At 37.6% G+C, this 21589-nt stretch overlaps 1 protein-coding gene across 1 annotated transcript in view; it reads left to right on the top strand.

Annotated features, from left to right (window-relative positions):
- Nucleotides 1-21589, top strand: part of LOC145692013 (inter-alpha-trypsin inhibitor heavy chain H4-like) — a 226891-nt gene that overhangs the window by 187196 nt on the left and 18106 nt on the right. Inside the window, exons 13-14 of the mRNA XM_081767311.1 lie at nucleotides 8921-9042; nucleotides 20637-20773. Coding sequence (XP_081623437.1) covers nucleotides 8921-9042; nucleotides 20637-20773 — 259 coding nt within the window. The remainder of the gene's footprint in view (nucleotides 1-8920; nucleotides 9043-20636; nucleotides 20774-21589) is intronic.

Raw genomic sequence — 21589 nt, 5'->3', positions numbered from 1 at the left:
AGTCCTATTAGCGACAGGAACTGTTAACTGTCCTATGAGCGACCGATTCGATCTGATAACTGCCCTATGAGTCACCGATTCGTTCATACTAAGGTAATGGAAGAAGATACGGTTCTCTTTTCTTTAACTTGTTTTATGCTAATGTGATTTAGAACCTAACAAAATGTATTATGAAAAATTTCGCTCTACCTGAATTTAATACGTGAGAATGCTCTCATTACATTAACAATATTTTATACGTTTTTCCTAATATTATATTTTTGAATTGATTTCTATGAATACATTGACTCTATCAAGGGGAAAACTAACAAAATACATTTAGAGTAGCTCCGCCTTTGTCTATGATTCTAATATAACTAAAAATTTCATGTTAAAATGATACGAAGCGTAAGTTAAGCTTGAATATGTTTATGGCATAAGAAAGAAATCAGAAAGAGGTAGGGGTGCCCGAAGAAGATTTTCTAGAGAGGGGCATCTCCATGGTTGCTGTATCACGTCTGGTATATCTGGTATTTAATATACGTGGTTTGCTATGTTACGTATACATTTTTGTGCGACCCCTGCCTTCCCAACGGGCGCCCATGGAAAAAAGGTGTTCACCATTTGAGGATATCAAAGAAATCTAAAAACACAGTGTATTCGAAGAAATTATTACACAAGATACAAATCTCTCGCAGGACTTTACAGTTAGTCTAGTTATAAGGGATTATTTCAGATTGCTACACGACAAGCTTTTATGTATAAGTCAAAACAAGGGAGGAAGGCAACTTAAGCAATTAGTTTACGTTTTAGTAGCTTACAACAAGGGGGAAGGCAGTTTAAAGAGTTTGTTTACCTTTTGGATTGTTTAGAGTGAACTGTATTGTAATTGGTGGGATTGATTGGTAATAGCCAATCAGATGTAAGGGATCTCAAAAGCTGTCTTTTATCATTGACTTTTTTTTTCATTTTGTTCCTAGTCTTAGGAAGTCTAAAAAGTAGATAGTTGGCGAAACTGTTACACGTTTAAGTTTGTCAAAGTAAAATATATTACTGTGCTTAGTGAGTAATTAGATTTGAATCAAATTAAATACAGAAAACAGAGCTTTTCAAGAAAGAGAATATTACAACTGGATTTTCAATAATTACATAGGAATATACTTTTCATGGAAATATCCCTGTTGTCTCGTTAAGTTATTTGATATGTTTTATCTCAAAACTAACTCAAAATTAAAATAAGTTTTATTTGCACTCACAGTAGAGGAAAATATATTTGACAAACAGTATCACTATCACTTACATATTTCATACCAAGGTTGTTCGGACGCTAATAACGCCACAGGCAAACATATTTTACGAGATAGAATCATATCATGTTCCGTCATCTCAATGTAAATTAATCGGTCGCTCATAGGACAGATAACAGTTCCTGTCGCAAATAGGGCTGTCGCTTCTGGGACTAATTCGTGCCAATATCAGGTGGAGTCGGGGAGCGTTTTGGTTTGGATGGTCAGAGGGAGGGGACGCTAAGGCGAGTTCTTGTCCCGAACAACAACTAGCCTAGTTGTGTCGCTGGTCATAAATAACACAATTAAATTTGAATGTTCACACAAGACCGTTCAACACCGTTTATACAAGACCGTTTAACTGCACTGAGAAAACATGTAGGTAGCGTACTTAAAAAGATAGGTTGCATGCGTAATTCCTGGAGTTTTTGGACTTAACGTACAGCAGACGTATAACTGAATACACATGTTTTATAATACTTTCTGTATAAGTGTTCCATCTATACGTACTTTCCGTATGAAACAATGTAGGCGGTCAGGATCTCACATAAAAATGGCCGTATATAACATATAGCTGACGAAGGTAACATAAGTATATGTATGTGATATACGGAAATCTGTTAGATGTCAGACATCCTGCAAGAGCATGATGTAACATCTAAGGGCAGTGCCGATGTAGCATACGGATAACGTATGCTCCGTACTGATTTCTGTAGCAAGCAAGAGAATACCGTATATTTGTACAATATACCGCTGTCCGGAGAACGGATTTTTCTGTGTGTGATATAGGACAAAGTCTCGCTGCCGAAACATCGCCGCCTAAAATCTCACGGGCAAAAACCTCGCGTGGCCACAATCGCGCCGCCCAAAACCTTGCGTGGACATAACCTCGCTAACCAAAATCTTGCGTGGACAAAACGTCGCCTTCCATAATTTCGTGGGCCAAAACCTCGCTTGGTCAAAACCTCGCCGTCGAAAACCTCGCGGACCAAAATCTCGCTTAGTCAAAACATTGCGGGATGAAATCTCTTCGTAAAATTACCTAATGATTTTCTTAATATGCAATTTCTTATTACAAATAATAATAAGAGGAAGAAGTAGAAGAAAAAGAAGAGAGACAAAACATCGTGTGCGTGGGTTTTCTCGGGGGTATTCCAATTTCCTCCTCCTTCCTTTTTCCACCATTTCCTTCATCCTGGTCATATAAGTGAAATTATAAAAGACATCCCAGGCCTGAACCTCATCTATGTTGAAAATTTGATGGAGATCGGTCTGGTGGCACCAGAGATATGATGTCACAAATATAGTCATTTTCATTTTATATACGTAGATTTCTAAAGCACGCGTTAGAATTTTTCTTGTCATTATTATTTTTGCAATTATGTGTTATTACTAAATATATACATACAGCATGTATAGAGCATTGTACATTGAAGAAATCGTCGGGACAGTTCTTCCCAGGCGAGATTACGTCCCATGTAGTTTAGACCAAGCGAAATTCTGTGTCGCGAGATGAGGATAGCGAGGGTTTGGGTCGACGAGATTCTGTCCCGCGAGGTTTCGGGCGGCGACGGCGATGTTTTGACCAGGTGATGTTTCGGCCCGGCGAGATTTTGGACTGCAAGGTTTTGGCTAGGAGAGGTTTTGGTCCGCGAGGTTGTCGCCGCGAGGTTTTGTACACAAACCCGCTCAACTATTAGGTGTAGCCATTAGCTGAGACAGCAATACGATCAGCGACGCTGCAAGGTCAAGGAAGTCTATTACTGGTAGATCTGAAGATTAAAAAAAACTACTAAAACAAGAATAGAATTACTATCGTAGGAGAGACCGGGGCTGGTTGACACAGGGGTAGGTTGACCCACTGCAAATTAAATCCACGTTCAGTGGTTGGTACCCCCGATACTCATGTCATGGAAGTGGCTACGCTCGAGGCAGTTACTGTTGTACTTTCATGGATATTGAGGAGCGTTTCAAGAGTTGAGAAGAAAAAGCCTTTTTTAGAGGGGGCAAGTAATTTTTATAATTCTAGTTTTTATGTGACTTGAGGAAATAATCTATTAGTAAAGAAAACAACGAACAACGGATTTCAAATATTACTATTTCGCCTACACTAGACATTGAAATAAACAGTGTATGACTCATGGTCACTGTTTGCTGAAGCAAAGAAACTGAAATGGCACCATGAGGTTGATCGACATAAAAGGCTTGGGGTAGACTTACACATTTGTCAACTAACCCCGAGTGGTGATGAAGGATATTTTGAAGGGTATTTTGTTAAGTCTTATGTTGAATATTGTTTTTTTTTTTTCAGCAGTTTGACATTTCCTTCTTTCAGTGTGGTACTGTAGGATTACATTTGTTGATCGGAACTTCACTTCGCTTCACGTCAACCAGCACTTCCCTACCGTCTCTCCCAAGTCACCCCTTCACAAATGCTTCCGATTTAGCAAGTCTATTTTCTTGTCTAAGAGCACTATTTTCCAACTTTATTTTATTGGCTAAGCACTTAATAATAACAAAGAGAGGTAAGAAACTTTGAAGGGTGTTTACTTTATATTTGTCTTGCATTTCTGAGCATTGAGACAAAAAACAATGTTCTTTGCATTCCTTAAGCAGCAGAAGAGTTTGAAAGAAAGAAATGCCAAGCAGAAGAATGTGTGTCTTTTAAAGTAAGATGAAGTCGGGAACGGTGAAATAATTTTTTTAGTGTAATATAGATAGGTGGAGACCTACTGTTTTTTTTAATAGTCAATGAAGAATAGGGGGAAAGTAAAATGGGGAGTGGAAGGGGAGAAGTAAATACACTCAAACAATAACTTTTCTTTAGTCTACGTCATTAGGTCTATAGCGGAAAGTCGTCTGATATCGGACAGCGGATGGTATCGGACAAAAGCTGTTTTCGTTATTTCCTGCTTAAGGCGGCACACGTCAAGCATACAGTGAGTTGATCGAAATGAACTAGCCAAGCCCACGCCATAGTGGATTTGTCCGATGAACGGTGTATCTCGTACTTCAAAGTTTTTGTATTTTTGCGAGTAATCAGGTGCACGGAGATAGATTTGTGTGCCTGCAACTTGTTACAAAGTAAATGTATTGATATATTATTACAATCATAGCATTTATTAGGGTGTATATATTATAATTTACGCGTATAGTTGCCTTCGTGTTGTTACAAGCCGGTAGATAGCCATTTATAAGTTGCAAGTCTTTCGGCTCGTATCGGACAAAAGGGAATCGGGTGGTATTGGACAAAACACTGGTAAGTAAACTTGACGTTTTTAATGGTTACTGGCTTTGTCAGGAAACCATGGGGAAAATACGTGGAAATTGCGATGAAGAAAGTATAAAGTTGGTCATGCACAAACTTATTTCCAAAGAAGGAAGTGTGGTGTTCCTTAGATTATATTAGGAGATCGTGTCGAAAACTGTTGGAAGGGAAACAGGTAACAGCTAATCTTCGTTGCTCGGATAACAAAGGCACATTTAGTAGAACGTGACCAAGAAGAAACACTATACAATCATGTAAAGGCTTTGTATAGTTAACTAGCATAATGCCACTAAGAATACCAGAATTTTTTAAAACTAATTTACAAACTTGCCGAAAAACTACACATTATAATCTGGGGGCCGTCTTTTGATGATTGGATACAATGCAATATGTGTAAAGACTTGGTCCATGAACAATATTAAAGTTTTGAAGGCAGACTGTTTTATCATTGTGATTTGTGTCAGAATAAAAAATAACAACTATTGATGAGATTAAGAATTTTAAGATCTATTTTTTCCTCTTATTTATGCTGAATTTCAAAGCGTAATAAAACTCTATTTTGTGTGTAAGAACTCCTGTAAGTAAACAGCTAATATTTGCAATTTGTTCTGTTATTAAATTACCACAAAAGACCAATTCTCTATAGTTTTATGTTTGTCCGGTACCACCCTCCACTTTCTAAGAATGCTAATTTGTATTACCTTTGATTTTTTTTACAAAAATATATATTATTGGTTTTTACCTGTCAAATCACCTTTAACACATTGTGTGTAAGATACCAAGGTATCATTTTGTGCATTAAGTAATCTATATATATAAAAGAGAACGCACAAATCCTTTGTGAACTCATCACGCTAATACGGCTGAACCAATTTCTTTCATTTTTGGGGGGTTATTAGGATTTGGACCCTAGATGGTTTTTATCATATCACTTTAATTTTTAATTACCAGTGTCTTGAGATAATTGACCATTCAAGTGTCCATACGTACAAATCCTTTGTTATTAGTTCATCATAGGTAAAAATAAACGTATTTATATGCAACCCGCATGACCATGTGACTCGGCGGGTTAACATAAATGACAGGCGCTATAATTTTAACATTTACTGCAATTTGAAAGCGAAAAAGTAAAAATTATCTAAGTAACAAAGTTTATTGCGTTCCGGGGTGACCGCAGCGAAGCGGGGTGAACGCTGCTAGTTTGATATAGTTATTTTTCTGAATGACAAACTGAAAAAGCTACGGTGTCCGATACCAGACGACCTTCCCCTAATAGGCTACCACAAGAAGTACAGATTGCAACATGTCGTTATCTTTACGAATAATAAACCAAACGAAACATGGATCAAATGTTCACGTTGCAAGAATTGGGCTCACGAGGCATGTATTGACAGAAGCAAATTCTATTTGTGTCATAATTGTAATTCAATGGACGATATGTCTGAGTGGAAAACACATGTATACTTATGTAACGTTTGGTGATTTGGTGAAGCTAAGCCTAGTTTGTTGTGAAATAGCTACTAGGTCTACGTTAGCTATAGGTGAAAATATATTGTGAATAGGCCTTACGTTAATTATAGACCTATTCCAATCTATCAATTTTGGTAATACTTTTGGTTGTGCCTGTTAGGTAGGAAGCATAGAACTGATTTCCTTTTAAAGAAATTGTGAACGTTAGCCTGCATCGTATAGAAGTTTCCAGTTGCCTACATTCAGCCTAACACACCATTTGCATTACTTGTATTCAATTGTTTAAGATAATAGTCTTAGTAAAGCTCCTTAGTTCCTAAGCAGTTAGCGTACGCGCCTTTGGCGTTGGAGACCTGGTTGTTTGTGGGAGATCATGTGGTTCGGATTCCATGTTAATCATTAGATCCCGTCTCATATAGCCGCGCTGTTGGAAGGGACGTTAAACTCAAAATCCACTCAACTCAACTCAATAGTCCTAGTTGTCATTTTCGTACTTATTAACTAGAATGTATAATTTGGAAATGCAGTGAATATTAAACAAATAGGTACAAAATACGTATTTCAATATATGAGTGTGTCCACTCACCAAATATAGTGATTCAACCAATCCAGACTCGGGGCTAGTTGACGCATTTCACTTAATGTTATTTTCACAAGTCTAGCATCCATGATATAATACAGATAATATTCCACTTTGTTTTAATTAGTAGGAGCAAGTATATCGAGTTTGCCAATACTTTCTTTCCTTCTGTAGAAAATTTACATCACCAGTTATGGCCGACAAATGAAAAAGTGTCTCGACCATCCCCGGTCTCCCATACATGTTAGTTTTAGTAAAACTATTATTTGTTACAAATAAAAAAAATCAGCAAACAAAATCTTTACTGCAGTGTACTGTATACAAAACCAACAATGGTTAGGGAATTTTTATATGAAAATAAAAGGTAGCATATTCTTAAGACTCGTAGCTTAGACAGAATTAAAATTAGCCCTAAAGTAGCGTGTCTGCCAATTGGATTTGTTTTGTGAGGGCTTTAAAAGAAATGCCCAATCTGCTACTTGTAACTCAATCTGGCAACACTGTTTACTCAATATATCAACTTTATACGACCCGTTTGGGAGAGTAATACTCCCGGAAGTACGTTTTTCCGCGCGCTACTCTAGCCAGCTGTTTTACGCGCTATCCTAGCCAGTTGTTTTAAGTTGGTCACAAAATTTATATCATGAACTACAAGGGGAACAAAACGAGCCCTATATCATGGAGTACAAGGGCATAAGTACTACAACTACTTATCTGCACAAAAGTAAATAAATCACTTTTTTAAGTATTATTTTCATATTATTTTAATTTAATGTGTTGTAAAAATGTAAAAACAAAAAAACTTTCCTCAGGCCGGGTTGAACTCGCGCGAAAAGAGACTTTTATTACAAGCATATAGCGCTAACTCACTCTGCCATCAAGGCCGACAGCACCAAGTGTTTGATTTCTGTTATTTTATTGCAACGTGGCAAGAAGTGGATAACGCCAACCAATCAGAAATGTTTTTCTCGTTTCTACTTCCGGGAGCATTACTCTCCCGAGCTAGTAATAACTTCATAGCATGATGACCGACCACCTGTTGTCAGACATTCATAACGACATGTTTTTAAACTGTTATTTACATTATAATCAATAAAATGCAACTAGTCAGAAACTTTTCCTTTTCGCGACTTGTATTTACTTGAAAAAAATATATCGCAACAAAGAAAATGAAATCTTTGAGTTTTACGTCCCACGATTATGCCGGTTAGGCTAAAGGAAACGGTGATTATGAGAGATGAGTGAAATGAAGAAAGTGGGAGGAAACGGAAGAACCCCGAGAAAACCCAGGAGCACGGTGTTTGTCCACCACAAAGTTCACTTGGCGGAGGCTGGGATCGAACCCGGGACCCCAAGCCCCAGAAGTGAACGCTCTACCACTGAGCCACCGCGGCCCCATCCCAACAAAGAATATACAATTTGATTTCCTTCTTATATTAAGCATTACTAAAATAATTATTAAACTTGTAACATAATCCCAGCATTGTTGAATATATTTTTAAACACTTTTATTCATATGGTATTCTATTAAAGTATTGTGCGTGAAAATTATTGTTAAACATACTAGTTCCACAATAATACCTTACAACTGATAAACTCAGGAAAGCCAAGTGTATAAGTATAGGTTTCTTCACAGTGTATCTTTCTTCATTACACCCAGAATTAAGAGGCTTGGGGGGCAGACAATAGTAAGCACTAGTTAAGGGTCTTCACTAAAGCGAAATTAAACTACCGCTAATTTTAGTTTTTCTGTAATATCTTGAAAGCGAATAAAAATATTAGAGAAGCAGAAACATAGTGAACTAGACAATACAATTTTGCATGTGATACCGTTATCACAACTAATCTTTGTGCTTTCGATTTGCAACTGAAGATAGATTTACCATTTTTTTTGCGGGTTCTGTAAATAGCGGCATACCAAAAGCAGATAGGTGAATTCTGGTAAAGGTATCACATGCAAAATCATATTGTCTAATTCACTACGTTTCTGCTTTTCGAATATGTTTATTTGTTCTGAAGATATTACAGAAAAACTCCAAAATTAGCAGTCGTTTAATTTCGCTGTAGTAAAGACCCTTAAGTTGAAATTGAGTTAAAAGGTAGAGTGAGTTGTGATTGAACCACATAACAGTATGTAGATAATTTTATTTCGGAAATGTGCCTCCAGATGTCAGTAGGAAGTTTGTTTGACATGTATCATTGGATTGAATTGCAAGGGGAATATTGAATTTTCTTTTACAGTTTATTCAAAAGTTTGAAAATTTCACTTACCATTGTCTTTCCCCGTACGACTCCATTATAGGAATATGATGTTCATGAGTTGATTTTTCTCCTCAGCTCTGGTTATGATACAACTGACTGAATATGCTTGGTATAACATATACATCTCAGGAAGTCAACTGAAGCTTCCTATTGGACCTGAACAACATAAAACATATAAATTGTTGATATCGCCAGATGTAAGTACAAATCTATAAAATACAAGATTAATACTACTTTACTTTCATGATTTTCCAACTTTACTTTTTTATTTTTACTCTTTAGATCAGTCGGGGAAATAAGCATAATAAATTTAGTTTATCATACATGCGAGGTGAGTTAGAAAAGTAATTATACTTAGGGATGCTCACGAGACAAGATTTGTGGCAGTCCCTTCTCGAAAATGTGCTGTAAAAGTGATGTCTCGACTCGAAAAATGTATACTTCTCTATTGGAAGAGCCGTGTCTCGACTGTAATTTTGTCAGGAAAATCCTGTCTCGATTCGTCTCGTGAGCATCCCTAATAATACTGATTTTCTTATAACGGTGAACTTTATTACTTTTAGAAATCAAGGTTATACCCTTTACAATAGTCTCTTTTGGGAGATATGAAGGAGTTATTCCCATTCTTCCTAGCAGTGCTGGAAGTGGTTTATTGGAATACCGCCCAACTCTCTGCATATAACCCAAAGTGTCAAATTGGTACCCTTTCAAGTGATTTTCTAGCAAGAGAAAGAAGAAGTCAGTGGAACTGAGATCCGTCGAATAAAGGTTCTCAATTACAGGAATGCGTTTTCTTCTACCAAATGTTTGTTGATTAAGACTGCCGTATGACATGATTCTTTGGACCCAAACTTTTCTCATGACCACAGTTTGAGTCAAAATTTGATGGAAGGTAAACAGATACAAATTTAACTCGCTACTGATAATACTCACCGTCAATCGACAATCTCACCTAACAAATAACTCATTCGTTTCTGAGGTTGAAGGTCTTGTCGCACGAGATTCGCCTTCCACTTGTTCTAGGCCTGAAAAAAAAAACTTGTGCCATCTTAACTCATGTTTCTAATAGGGAATGTTCTCTATAACTCCTTTGTAACTTTTCATAAGTCACAGTAACGGATTTGCTGAGCGTTACACTAACTTTGATGGCACGACGTTTTTTAAGGGTCCATTTTCGTGACACATCTCACAAACATAACTTCGTTTCAGATGCTCTCTACGATGCAGCAACTAGGACAAGTTCAAACTTGTACTAAGTCAACAGCGAAGGCATCGTTTTTGGTTCGGACAGTGTTACCAGTCTCATCATCTTTCAAACACACCTCCTAATATCTCTTGGTACTGAAATGTGAATCCCTATAGATAAGTCGTTGACAATCATCACGTAGAAAAAAAGCAATCGGTATGCTTTATCAAAGCCAAGCTGAATCTGAGAGTAGGTATTCCCTCTTCATAACGGGCAAGTCGACAACCTGTTACCCAAGGGCGATCGGGGTGATCTCCCTCCCCAGAAGAGGAAACTTTCTTATTTTATATATAAATAAAACCTATCACAGAGTTTGTAGCTCTTAAACGTAGCTTTAAGTAGCAGTATTACAACCCGCCGCCCCCCAGAAGTCCGTCCTGGATCCGCCCCTGCTGTTATCTTTAACACAATAATCGTTCAAAATATTCTCGGCCTGACTATCACAGCATACAACACGCCAGTGTTTTACATCAAATAATGGTTAAAGTCTATGCAATCAGGGTACCTCATGACTCCCAGTAAGCTCGACATCCGAAGAATTTGATCCGTGATAATAGGCACAATGAAGACAGCAAATTTTAGTGTGTTTGGGTAAAATGAGACACAAATATTGCTATGTCACGTAGTTTACCTGAAACCGTCTTCACAACAGCAATCCTAAAGCAAATTGTCCATGGTATATACCATAATTTATTCGACCACGCGGTTTTATTCACCTTATGTATCTCCAAGTTGCTTTGTAACAGTACTTGGTTACAATCATTATTTCCAGGGAGAAACGTTCTCTACATTCGAGGTAAAACACAACACGTTCCTTGCACGGGTGTCACGGTTCGTAATTTTGTACGAATGTTACAATTACATGTGAAGTAAATGTAAATCTTTTTCAATGTGACAACCGTCTTCCATTCTTTTTCCCCTCCCCTATACCTTTCTTCGAAATATCTTTATACAGTATGTCTTAAATTCAGTACTATTGAGTGACAAGAGATTGTTAAACTCGCAGTTATGTATGCAACTCAGGCCACAACGGCAACATATCACGCGGTTAGCAAAAGACTGCTAGATTTAACCTCTTGAGCATGTCACATTGGGATGGTGGGTTCTCCTGACCTACCAGTGAAAGAATTCTACAAGGCATGTCAAGCGACACTTTTAATTCGTAACTTCGAATGGACCTCTTTTGTTAGCGAGTGTTCCTCGTTGTGTCATATTTTTTTTCTCACTTGGACCTTACCCGACCTTTTCCAGGGCTCGATTTCTCGAAAAATATGTGTGGAAACAGGACCATAATATACCCTTCGCAATAACGATTCACTTTTGACGAGTGTGGACTTAGCAGGGCCACTTTTGAAAATTATAAATATTTGCACACCATACGGTTTGTACCGTAAAACTTTTCGTTTGTACCGGTCTCAAATTCGAAGAAATCGAAAAATAAAGTGCTCCTGCTAAATTCACGTGAACATAGCAGGACCACTGATAAATTTCTACAAATTTTATGATTTTTCCGTACGAATTCTATGTACAGGATTATACCGTAAAAAATTTCGTTTGTACCCCTCTCAAATTAGGAAAAATCGAAAAATAAAGTAGTCTTGCTAAGTTCACGTGAACTTAGCAGGGCCAGAATACAAATTTCTACAAATCTGAAGATTGTTGAGTACGAATCGTTTGTTCTGCGTTTGTACCGGATTGTACCGTAAAACATTTCGTTTGCACGGTCTTAAATTCGAAAAAATCAAAAAATAAAGTCGTCGTGCTAAGTTCACGTGAACATGCCAGAACCACTGATAAATTTCTACAAATCTGAAGATTTTCTGTATGAATCGTTTGTACTGCTATGTACCGGATTGTACCGTAGAAATTTTCATTTGTACCGGTTTCAAATTGAGGAAAATCGAAAAGTAATGTGGTTCTGCTAAGTTCACTTGAAGATAGCACGACTATTGACTAATTTCATCAAATTTTAAAAATAAAAATATTCCAATAATAATTAAACAAAAAGTCAATGGATACAGAACACAAACAAACTCTATTTATATTGTTAAAGTAAGACCTGTTTTTACATCGAATATGCTTAGTAGGGTGTCTTACTTAAAGTGCAAACAATATCCATAAACTAAACTAAAGGATTTATACACAGTAAGTAAAACAAATAAATTCACATCTAACACTCGATATAAATAGCAAGATAATAAACACTTAGATAGGTCCTTTAGGGAACTGTATGGAATGTCGTTCTATACGCACCAAAAATACATGTGCTACTGATTCTCTATTGCATGCATTTAATGCTCTCTATTGTGACAGTGAGAAGTTCAGGGAACAAGTTGACAGTGTAACTCCAGGTACAAATTCGGTTTCTATTATAAAACTAATGTGGAAATTTTACATGGTGGCATTTGCCTTATCAATTGTGAAAGTACTGTTTTGAATATATTAAAACGAATCTTTTATTTCTTTCCATTCTGTCGAGAAACAATAACTTGCAGTTCTCACATTTGTGCGACATCCACAATTTTCAGATCGTACGTTTTAATGCCAATATAATGCCAATAATTATCCTAGTTTAGTTATCCTAATTTTAGGATATATCTTATCTCTAATGTCTCTTATCTCAAACTTAGCAGGATCACTTTACTTTTCGATTTTTTCGAATTTGAGACCGGTACAAACGAAATTGTTTACGGTACAATCCAGTACAAAGGTTGAACAAACGATTCGTACTCAAGAATATTCAGATTTGTATTCTGGCCCTGCTAAGTTCATGTGAACTTAGCAGGACTACTTTATTTTTCGATTTTTCCTAATTTTACACCTATAATTTGAGACGGGTACAAACGAAAATTTTTACGGTATGATCCTGTACAAACAATTCGTACAGAAAAATCTTCAGATTTGTAGAAATTTGTATTCTGGTCTTGCTATGTTCACGTGAACTTAGCAGGACCACTTTATTTTTCGATTTGTTCGAATTTGAGATCGATACAAACGAAAAATTTTATGGTACAAACCGATACAAATGTAGTACAAACGTATGGTATGAAAATATTTATAATTTTCAAAAGTGGTCATGCTAAGTTTACACTCGTTCACTTTTGGTGGTATTTCGTTAACACAAACGCAACACTCTGGCACCTGGAACCTGAGATACTACATTGATAACAATGCGGACTTGATAGTTCTAGCGCAATTACACTGGTTGTAACAGATCAGTCTCATATAAACCAATCTATCTTCTGTACAAGAAAAAAGAATAATTAAAATTTGTTTGTCAGCTATCAGAAGTGGTGGGTGTAATAAAAATAAAATACTAAAGCAAGCACTCGCTTAGAAGAGATTGCTTTTGTTCCGTATTTATAATAGTTGCACAGTTTTGTACTTTCTACAATTAATATGTGCGTAAAGAGTGTATATGTTATCTTTAGGAAAATATGAACATAATCTACTGGTAAGAGTATATTTTGTTACGTATAGAGTATAAGATTGAGATAATTATGATGAAACACAGATAATTCAGATACCGGTATAATTTATCCTTTAAGAAATATCTCTCCTTGATCTATGCACTTGTTATTACGTTCCTCGAGCTTATAGAAGGGCATTTGGGGGGGGAGCTGCTATAACACAGTGCTCTAATGTCTTCTCGTGACTGAGAATGGCGTGAAAGTGAAAATTATCCAAATTGACTCTTTACCAATATTTAAATTATCAGCAATCATTGGGAAGAGTCATTGGACGATCTTCTATATGAAGACGGCAAACAGATTTCACATTATCTACTGTTCTGGCAGTCGAAGGGCAATCGTCCTTCGTGTCGTCCCTTCCATCTCAAGATCAGACCCTTAGCCAAAAAATTTAGGCGCCCGGGGCGAAGTAGAATTCGGCGCCCCCTACCCTTAACTTACCAAACTTTGTTTTTTTTAACATATAAGAGAAACAGTTTTGTTGTTACGCTATTCTGAGTTTCATCAAGCTGCTTGGACAGATCATTGCAACACCCAAAAGTGATTATGTGTTCTTTTACAGATAAGAGCTGTTTTCAAGAGGCTTATTTTGAACTTTTTGTTAACTTGACAAAACTACTTTTGGTTGTACACAAATCCATTTGGTAATTATGGAAAGAGCATGGCGCCGGCTCTCCTACGGTAGGGACCCCGTGTTAGACATGGAGTTGATGGACGCGTGTGTTGGCTTTGAAATAGTCCGAGTCCCTTGAACACAATGGTGATGTCAGAAATCGGGCCATGGCCATGAAATTCCAAAAATGGGGTCCGACGTTTTGGCTGGAGTTCATTCTATACACCTATAAACATGGAGTTGTTAGATATGGGTGGTGGCGTTGGAAAGATCAGGATTTTCTAAACACAGCGATGATATCAGAAATCGGGCTAGCCCCGAGGACCCAGAAGTGGAGTCCTGAAGTTCAGGGCTCGGGTTCTCTCTATTCGTTTATTAAACATAGACCGCCAACACCTGCGTTATACAACTCCATATTTAATAGGAAAATAAAAGAAACCCGAGTCCAAAATTTTGGAAATTCATTTCTATGGCCTCGGAGCCAGGCCCGGTTTCAGACATCTCTGCTATGTGTCGAGTATCTCTGGAAAGAGACCCGAACCTCTCCAACGCCACCACCCGCCTCCAACAACTCCATGCTTAAAAGAGAAATAGAATGGACCCGATTCCAAAATTTTCGAGCTCCGACGCCAGGGCCCGATTTCTGACATTACTGTTGTGATCAAACGACACTGACCCTTCCAGCTCCACCACCCTCGTACAGGTCCATGTTTAATAGGCAAACAGGAGAGACTCAAGTCTAAATTTTTGTGACCTCATTTTTTGGAACCTCAGGTCCCAGGTCAAATCCCTGACATCAATGATGTGCTAAGGAAATCCGGACCTTTCCAATGGCAACATTTGCAACCAAAACCTCCATGTTAAAAAAGAGAAATAGGATGGACTCGAGTTCTAAACTTCTGGACTCATATGTGGGGTCACAGGGCCAGGGCCCGATTTCTGACATCACCACTGTGCTCAGGAAATTACCCTTCCAACGCCACCACCCGCGCCCACCAACTCCATGTCTAACACAGCTTCTATAGGGAAGGAGGATTTTAATGGAATTTTCTCCATGCTCTTTACAACTATTTACATTTCATACTACCAATAAGAAACAACATTTAAATACATTAGAAACTATGTGCTTTCAAATGTTAGAAATGAGTGACAGCATTAATTTCCACTAATAATTGTAAACTTCTTTAATTTTATTCTGTATGTGACCACACAAATTGCATTTTAATTTCGATTGTTTTGAGGTTAAAAAAGTGTGAAATGTAACGGAAATTCAGAAGAAGCGTTCTTTGCGAATTTCTAAACATTGATGGATGGGAAGTGAAGAATATGTTTAATGTTTGTATTTAAAATTCAAAATATAGTTTTGCTACTACATATGTTTGAAATTATGGAAACTAGTTAATTAATTTAAATTGAAAACACATCATTTGTCAACGGAATAAAAAGAAACAAAAAAAAACACTGGTAGTGATCACTTTTTGAAAAAGGCGAAATTTATTGGGTTAAATTCTGACCCCTTAAACCCCTATTGTACAACTTCTTCAAGTTCGAAAATGTTATTATTCCCCTTGTTTACCTTTAGTTTTAGTATTCCAGCGCAAACAACAGTCGTGATTAATCCGATTGGGTAGAAAACCGTGATGAACTAAACAAAATCACCATCAAAAGCCGAACTCGTGTTTCAGATTTTGGCCGTTTTTGAGTTGAGTTGATTTTGAGTTTAACGTCCCGTTCAGTTGCAAGGCTATATAAGACGTGGACCTACTGTTTAACGTGGAATCCGAATCGCATGAGCCCCGCTGGGAATCGAACCGAGTCTCCCACGCCAAAGGCGCGTACGCTAACCGCTTAGCCACGAAAGATCTCTTGACCGTTTCTGATTTTGAAAACGCTTCTGTTCGCACGCTATGTGATCACCCATTACCTTGTATATCATATCATCATTAACAAATCATACATAATAATTTTCTTTAAGTAAGAGTAAAGACTTATGATTGCTATTGAAACTTTAGGGTTGCGAGCGGAGCGAGTAAAAAAACAAATTAGCAAATCTAGTTTTTTGCAGACCGACAGCAATATTAATTTTATAGGGCGCCGAACAAACAAGAGGGCGCAAATAGGGCAAAGGGTCGTTTACTCATTCCCAATACTTTTCTTTTCGTGTTGCTCGTTCGGCGCCCCTTGCTGTCAGCGTCCGGGGCACCAGCCCCGCTCACCACAACCCCTAGCTACGGCTCTGCTCAAGATCGACCATATCGTCGAGACACGTTAGTATAATTTATCTCAGTGCTCCCATATGCATTCACAGTCATTTCAAGAGCTTTCACTTCACTTTTGCAAGCTTTAAAACAAAATTTAATTGCCACTCTCTGCTCACTGCACCTTGAATTGGGAGACATTCTATTTATTTCCTGATAGGACTTCTCTAGCAAGTTCCAAAACAAGTGTTCGTTCCATGCCCGGAAGTGACCCCGCCTTTGCAGGGGCTTAAATATATAGAACATTTTGACCTATTTTCTATAGCAGGTGTACATAAAGTACGTTGATACCCCTAAAAGTTGAAACCTATGCTAAAAAGCCAAAATACCTGTTTCATCATTGTAAAAGCATAATTAAACGAAGTGAAAATATTTGCCCCAGGGTCCCCGCAGGGTCCCAGGTGGGGTCCAACTCAAAATTTGCAGTTGAAAAGAGGGGCAAGTAGCATATAGTTTGAAAGCTAGTGTTAAAAGAAAAACGATAACAGAAGTCTCACAGCTCTAATCAAACTCTGTGCGAAATGGCGGAAGATTCAAAATTTGAAAACAATCTGTAGCTAACAGTGCATGGCCACCACTGGAATTCCAAAACGGTGATACAGGTGTCAAAATTCTAAAACATGTGTTACAGTATTTAAAACGTGCAATTTATCTAAATGAAAATGTTTGCCCCAGGGCCCTCGTAGGGTCCCACGCGGAGTCTACCTCGAAGTTTTCATTTGGAAAGGCTTCAAAAAGTATATCGTTTATAAGCTATCGTTCTTCAACTTTTCGACGACCCGTCTGGTAGAAGCAGTCTAGAAGACACGGCTCCGTCGAATGTTGTTTGCTGAAGCTTGGCATTTGTTCTGGTCTATGTGTGAGAGCTACGTAAGTCACACGCCACAGTCGTAGCAACGTGGTAGCTGCCAGGACTGTATCTTTGTTATGCAGGTATGAGGGCCATATGCATGATGATCACTCTACGGCGTGATAGTGTGGCTTAAGTGTCTCGTGGAGGGGTGCGGTCATGTTGTTGTTCATGAAGAAGTGATAAAAGCAGAGAGGTTGGAGATACCAACTGCACTGAATAAAACTCTTCTCCATGCAGTGTTCGTCGTCCGGAATCGAACATGTCGAGAAAGCTGGATCCTTTGTGTGGAAACTAAAGACAAGTCTCTCACTGACTGGTAACTAAAATCGTCAGGAAGGTCGATGTATCCACATTTGCGGAAAGCGTACTTGATCATATCTTGGAATCTGGGTGATTCCAACTGATTTCGTGTTACCCCAATCAAGTGAGCACTGGAATACCGATTTGTCATATCTAGCTTGTCTCCAAGTCCTTCTTTCCGAACATTCTTGTGGGCACGCTTCACCATCATTTTTCTATAAGGAATATGTCCCACATCGAATGGCTGTCCATAGGAAGTACAGCCTGGAATGATTGTTCCTGGATGTAAGTCAGGACACTTTTGATACAAGTCCGGATTTCTCATGATGGCTGCGTCGTCCTTCAACAAAAGATACAGAGTTCCAACATCTCGAACAAGATGTGGCAGATATTCCTTGAATATTGCCTTTTTCGTCATTCCTGACTTGTTGGCTCTGATTATGACTCCAGGGATCTGAGGGATTTTACATTGGACCCTTGATCCAAATTTCCCGGATGGTTTGTGGAACACAATGACAGTCGGGCCCACGAGCTTTCCTGATGCCGAAATCGCTTCCTGGACTGTGTAAGAATGTGTCATTTTTGATTCGGATCTTACTTGAGTTTCGACATTTTTTACTCCACGTTGAGTTAGAGTTCGTGGTGTTCGTAATTCATAATTGAATCCACTTTGATCAAGATTCACAATTTGATCAAGGTTGTAGTTACCCTCTTCAATCTCCCGCCTGATTTGTTGAGTGTAGCTGTCGAATTCGTTTGAACGTTCCAGTACTTTTGTTCTAGCTGCCATTGTCATGACTTGTGATTTTCCTGGAACCCTACTTCATTTCTCTCAATAGTCGGCGGATCCAGAATCGGGATGCCTTGAAACCAGTAACCCCCAGCTTCCGCGATTGTTCCAAGGCTTCCACGGCAATGCCATCTTCAGTGATCCTGATAAAATTCGGAGCAGCGCGTTGATTTTTGCACCATGCTTTGACAGATTCTCGGAGTTCTGCTAGCTAGGTCCACCTGGATGCCTTGTCCAGGAAGTTTCATCCGAATGATGTCACTTGTACAGATGCCAACTCTTGCTACACGTTTCGCATCCTTGAGTTTGCGACCACTGGATGCATTGTTATAAGCTGCTACAGTATCCCTCAACTTCGTTTCACTCCATGATCTCCAAAATGCGGTTTCTTAAGAAGGATTTGGGTCCAGGTAGTCGTAATCAGGATCGCCTTCGGTACCCGAAGCAGTTCCTTGTTGACTTGATGTGTCCAAGGGCTGGAATTGAAAAAAATGAAATGAAATTTTTGAGTTTTACGTCCCACGCTGATGCCGGTTAGGCTAAAGGAGACGGTGATGATGGGAGATGAATGAAATGGTGGAATGAAGAAAGTGGGAGGAAACGGGAGAACCCCGAGAAAACCCCCCCACACGGTGTTTGTCCACAACAAAGTTCACTTAGCGGTAGAAGGGTTTGAACCCGAGACCTCTAGCACCAGAGGTGGACGCTCTACCACTGAGCCACCACAGCCCCTGGCTGGAATTGAGTATTGTGTTCGAACGTAACATAATCGTCTACGGTCATTGTAATGTCCTGGAGAACAGAGTTTGTCATCATCAACTTGATGAGCTTGTGAACCTTCTTTGCAATCTAGAGAATCAATTTTCTAGATGTAAGTCAAGCTTATTGCAAATTGACTAACACAACTTTTTATTCAAGCTAATCACAGGCTATAAGTCAGAATTGCTGGCTTTCTAAATTCGTCATTGCAAAGTTCAATGTATAGAAATGAAAACGTATGTCCTGGAGTCCCTATATGCGGGCAGCGGTCAAACTACACATTTTCAAATGGGTTAAATAGTATTTTCTTTCAAAGTTTCTGAAAACAGACAGTGTATGGAACCAATCTTTCGTCTCTACGCCAATCCTGTGCAAAATGGTGGGGTGTTTACACTACGTCTACGGTTTCAAGAACATGTTCCATTTTTCACTGTAGTCTCTCTACTATTTCCGGTTTCGATATTAAAAAGTTAACATAAAATTGACATTAACAAAAAAATTAACAATAATTACGCCACATAAAATAAACTTCCTAATATATTGTATATGCCACACACGTATTGTTTATATTGAATAGCAATGTGGCTCAGAGCTGATGCATGTGATTCCTGGTTCGATTCCCGGAAAAGTAAGTTTGTGGTGGGTTTTCTTTCGGGTAATCCCTTTCCCTCCCACATTTTCATTTCCCTATTTTTTCATAATCATTCACTTGTCTCTCAGCCTCAAGGGCATAATGGTGGGACTTTAAACTAAAATATCATATTTTGTTTATATTGATTCTATTCCACAAGAATAACGTTATCAATGTTATACTTTTAAGGTTATCAACGTTATTACCTTTATAGTTATCAACGTTATACCTTTAACGTTATGAACGTTATACCATTAACGTTACCAACTTCATACCTTTAACGTTATCACTGTTATACCTTTAAAGTTATCAACTTCATACCTTTAACGTTATCAACGTTATACCTTTAAAGTTTATAACTTCATACCTTTAACGTTATCAACGTTATACCTTTAAAGTTTATAATTTCATACCTTTAACGTTATCAACGTTATACCTTTAAAGTTATCAAATTTATACCTTTAAAATTATCAACGTTATACCTTTAGTGTTATCAAAGTTATACTTTTAAAGTTATCAACGTTATACGTTTAGCGTTATCATCGTTATACGTTTAACGTTATCAACGTTATACCTTTAACGTTATTAACGTTATATCTTTAATTGAAACCGGAAGGGTTCGATGTATAACTTTCAATTTCAATACTGCATCTCTGCAGTTCGGGATTCTACTGTGGTTAGGGAGATTAACAGAATTATTTTGATTTGATTGACAATTTTGGATTATTTGAATTAAACTGGTAGTAACTGTGTTAATAAGATTTTAAAAATAACAAATTATATACCATTTATTTTCAAAAAAAAATTAACTGTGTTTGTATTGTGCAAGTATCATGTATTAATTTAAACTATTTTAAATTTGTTTTCTTAGGGTTCCGACGATAGAGGAAAAGAATGCACGTCTCTATATGGTTTACCAGGAACCTGCAGTCACTTGAATCATTGCTCTCTTAAAGGATTTGGGGAGAATATTTTCAAGTACGCGGAATATTTCTGCGAAATGGACGGGTGCGTATATGTACAATTTTATACATCATATTTTATAACAATGAATTTTCAATAGTAACAGCTCGCGACGGAAATCGAAAGCCTGACATACTTAAAAAAACACAAAAATTTATAATATTTTTCTTGTTTTTCATAAGGGAAAGGAGATAATGAAATGCAAATTACCGCAATCATAGATAATGTTATTCTACAGCATTTAAAATTAACCTGAAGAATTTTCAGTGTTACCATCCATAGAAATTACAGTGCTCCCAGAATAACATTTCCTCCCAGACCTATGTTAAGGCAGCGGCCAGAGGAACGAACTCAACTGCATTTGATTACGTAACATGTTGTTTTGAAATCCTGTGAACAACTTTTTAAATGACATTTTTATTTAATTTAATAACTGTATGTTAAAACTATTTTATTTATTACAAACTAAATACAACGTTATTAAAACGTAGTTCACAAAATTCCAACACAACATGATAAATGTAGTTCAGTTCGTTCCTCTAGTTGCTGCCTTAACTTTTATTTGGAGGAAAATATAATCCTGGAAACACGGTAATTTCAGTGGTATGGCAACACTGAAAATTCTTCAGGTTCATATTTTCTATTGTAGAATAGCATTACCTATGACTGTGGTAAGTTGCATTTCATTATCTCACTTTGCTTATTAAAAACAAACAAAAAATGGTAAATTTTGTATTATTTTTAGTATGTCAGACTCTTAAGGACTCTATGCAGAATCGTTTTTAGCGTTATAATAAAAGCTTGACTAACTCTTGTTGATAACTTAACTATACATTTTTAGAAACTCTTTCTTGAAGTTAA

The sequence above is a fragment of the Thermobia domestica genome, chromosome 8 (genome assembly GCF_964235325.1).
Source record: "Thermobia domestica chromosome 8, izTheDome1.hap1.1, whole genome shotgun sequence".
Classification (NCBI taxonomy): domain Eukaryota; kingdom Metazoa; phylum Arthropoda; class Insecta; order Zygentoma; family Lepismatidae; genus Thermobia; species Thermobia domestica.
This window is presented reverse-complemented; position numbering and strand designations above follow the sequence as displayed.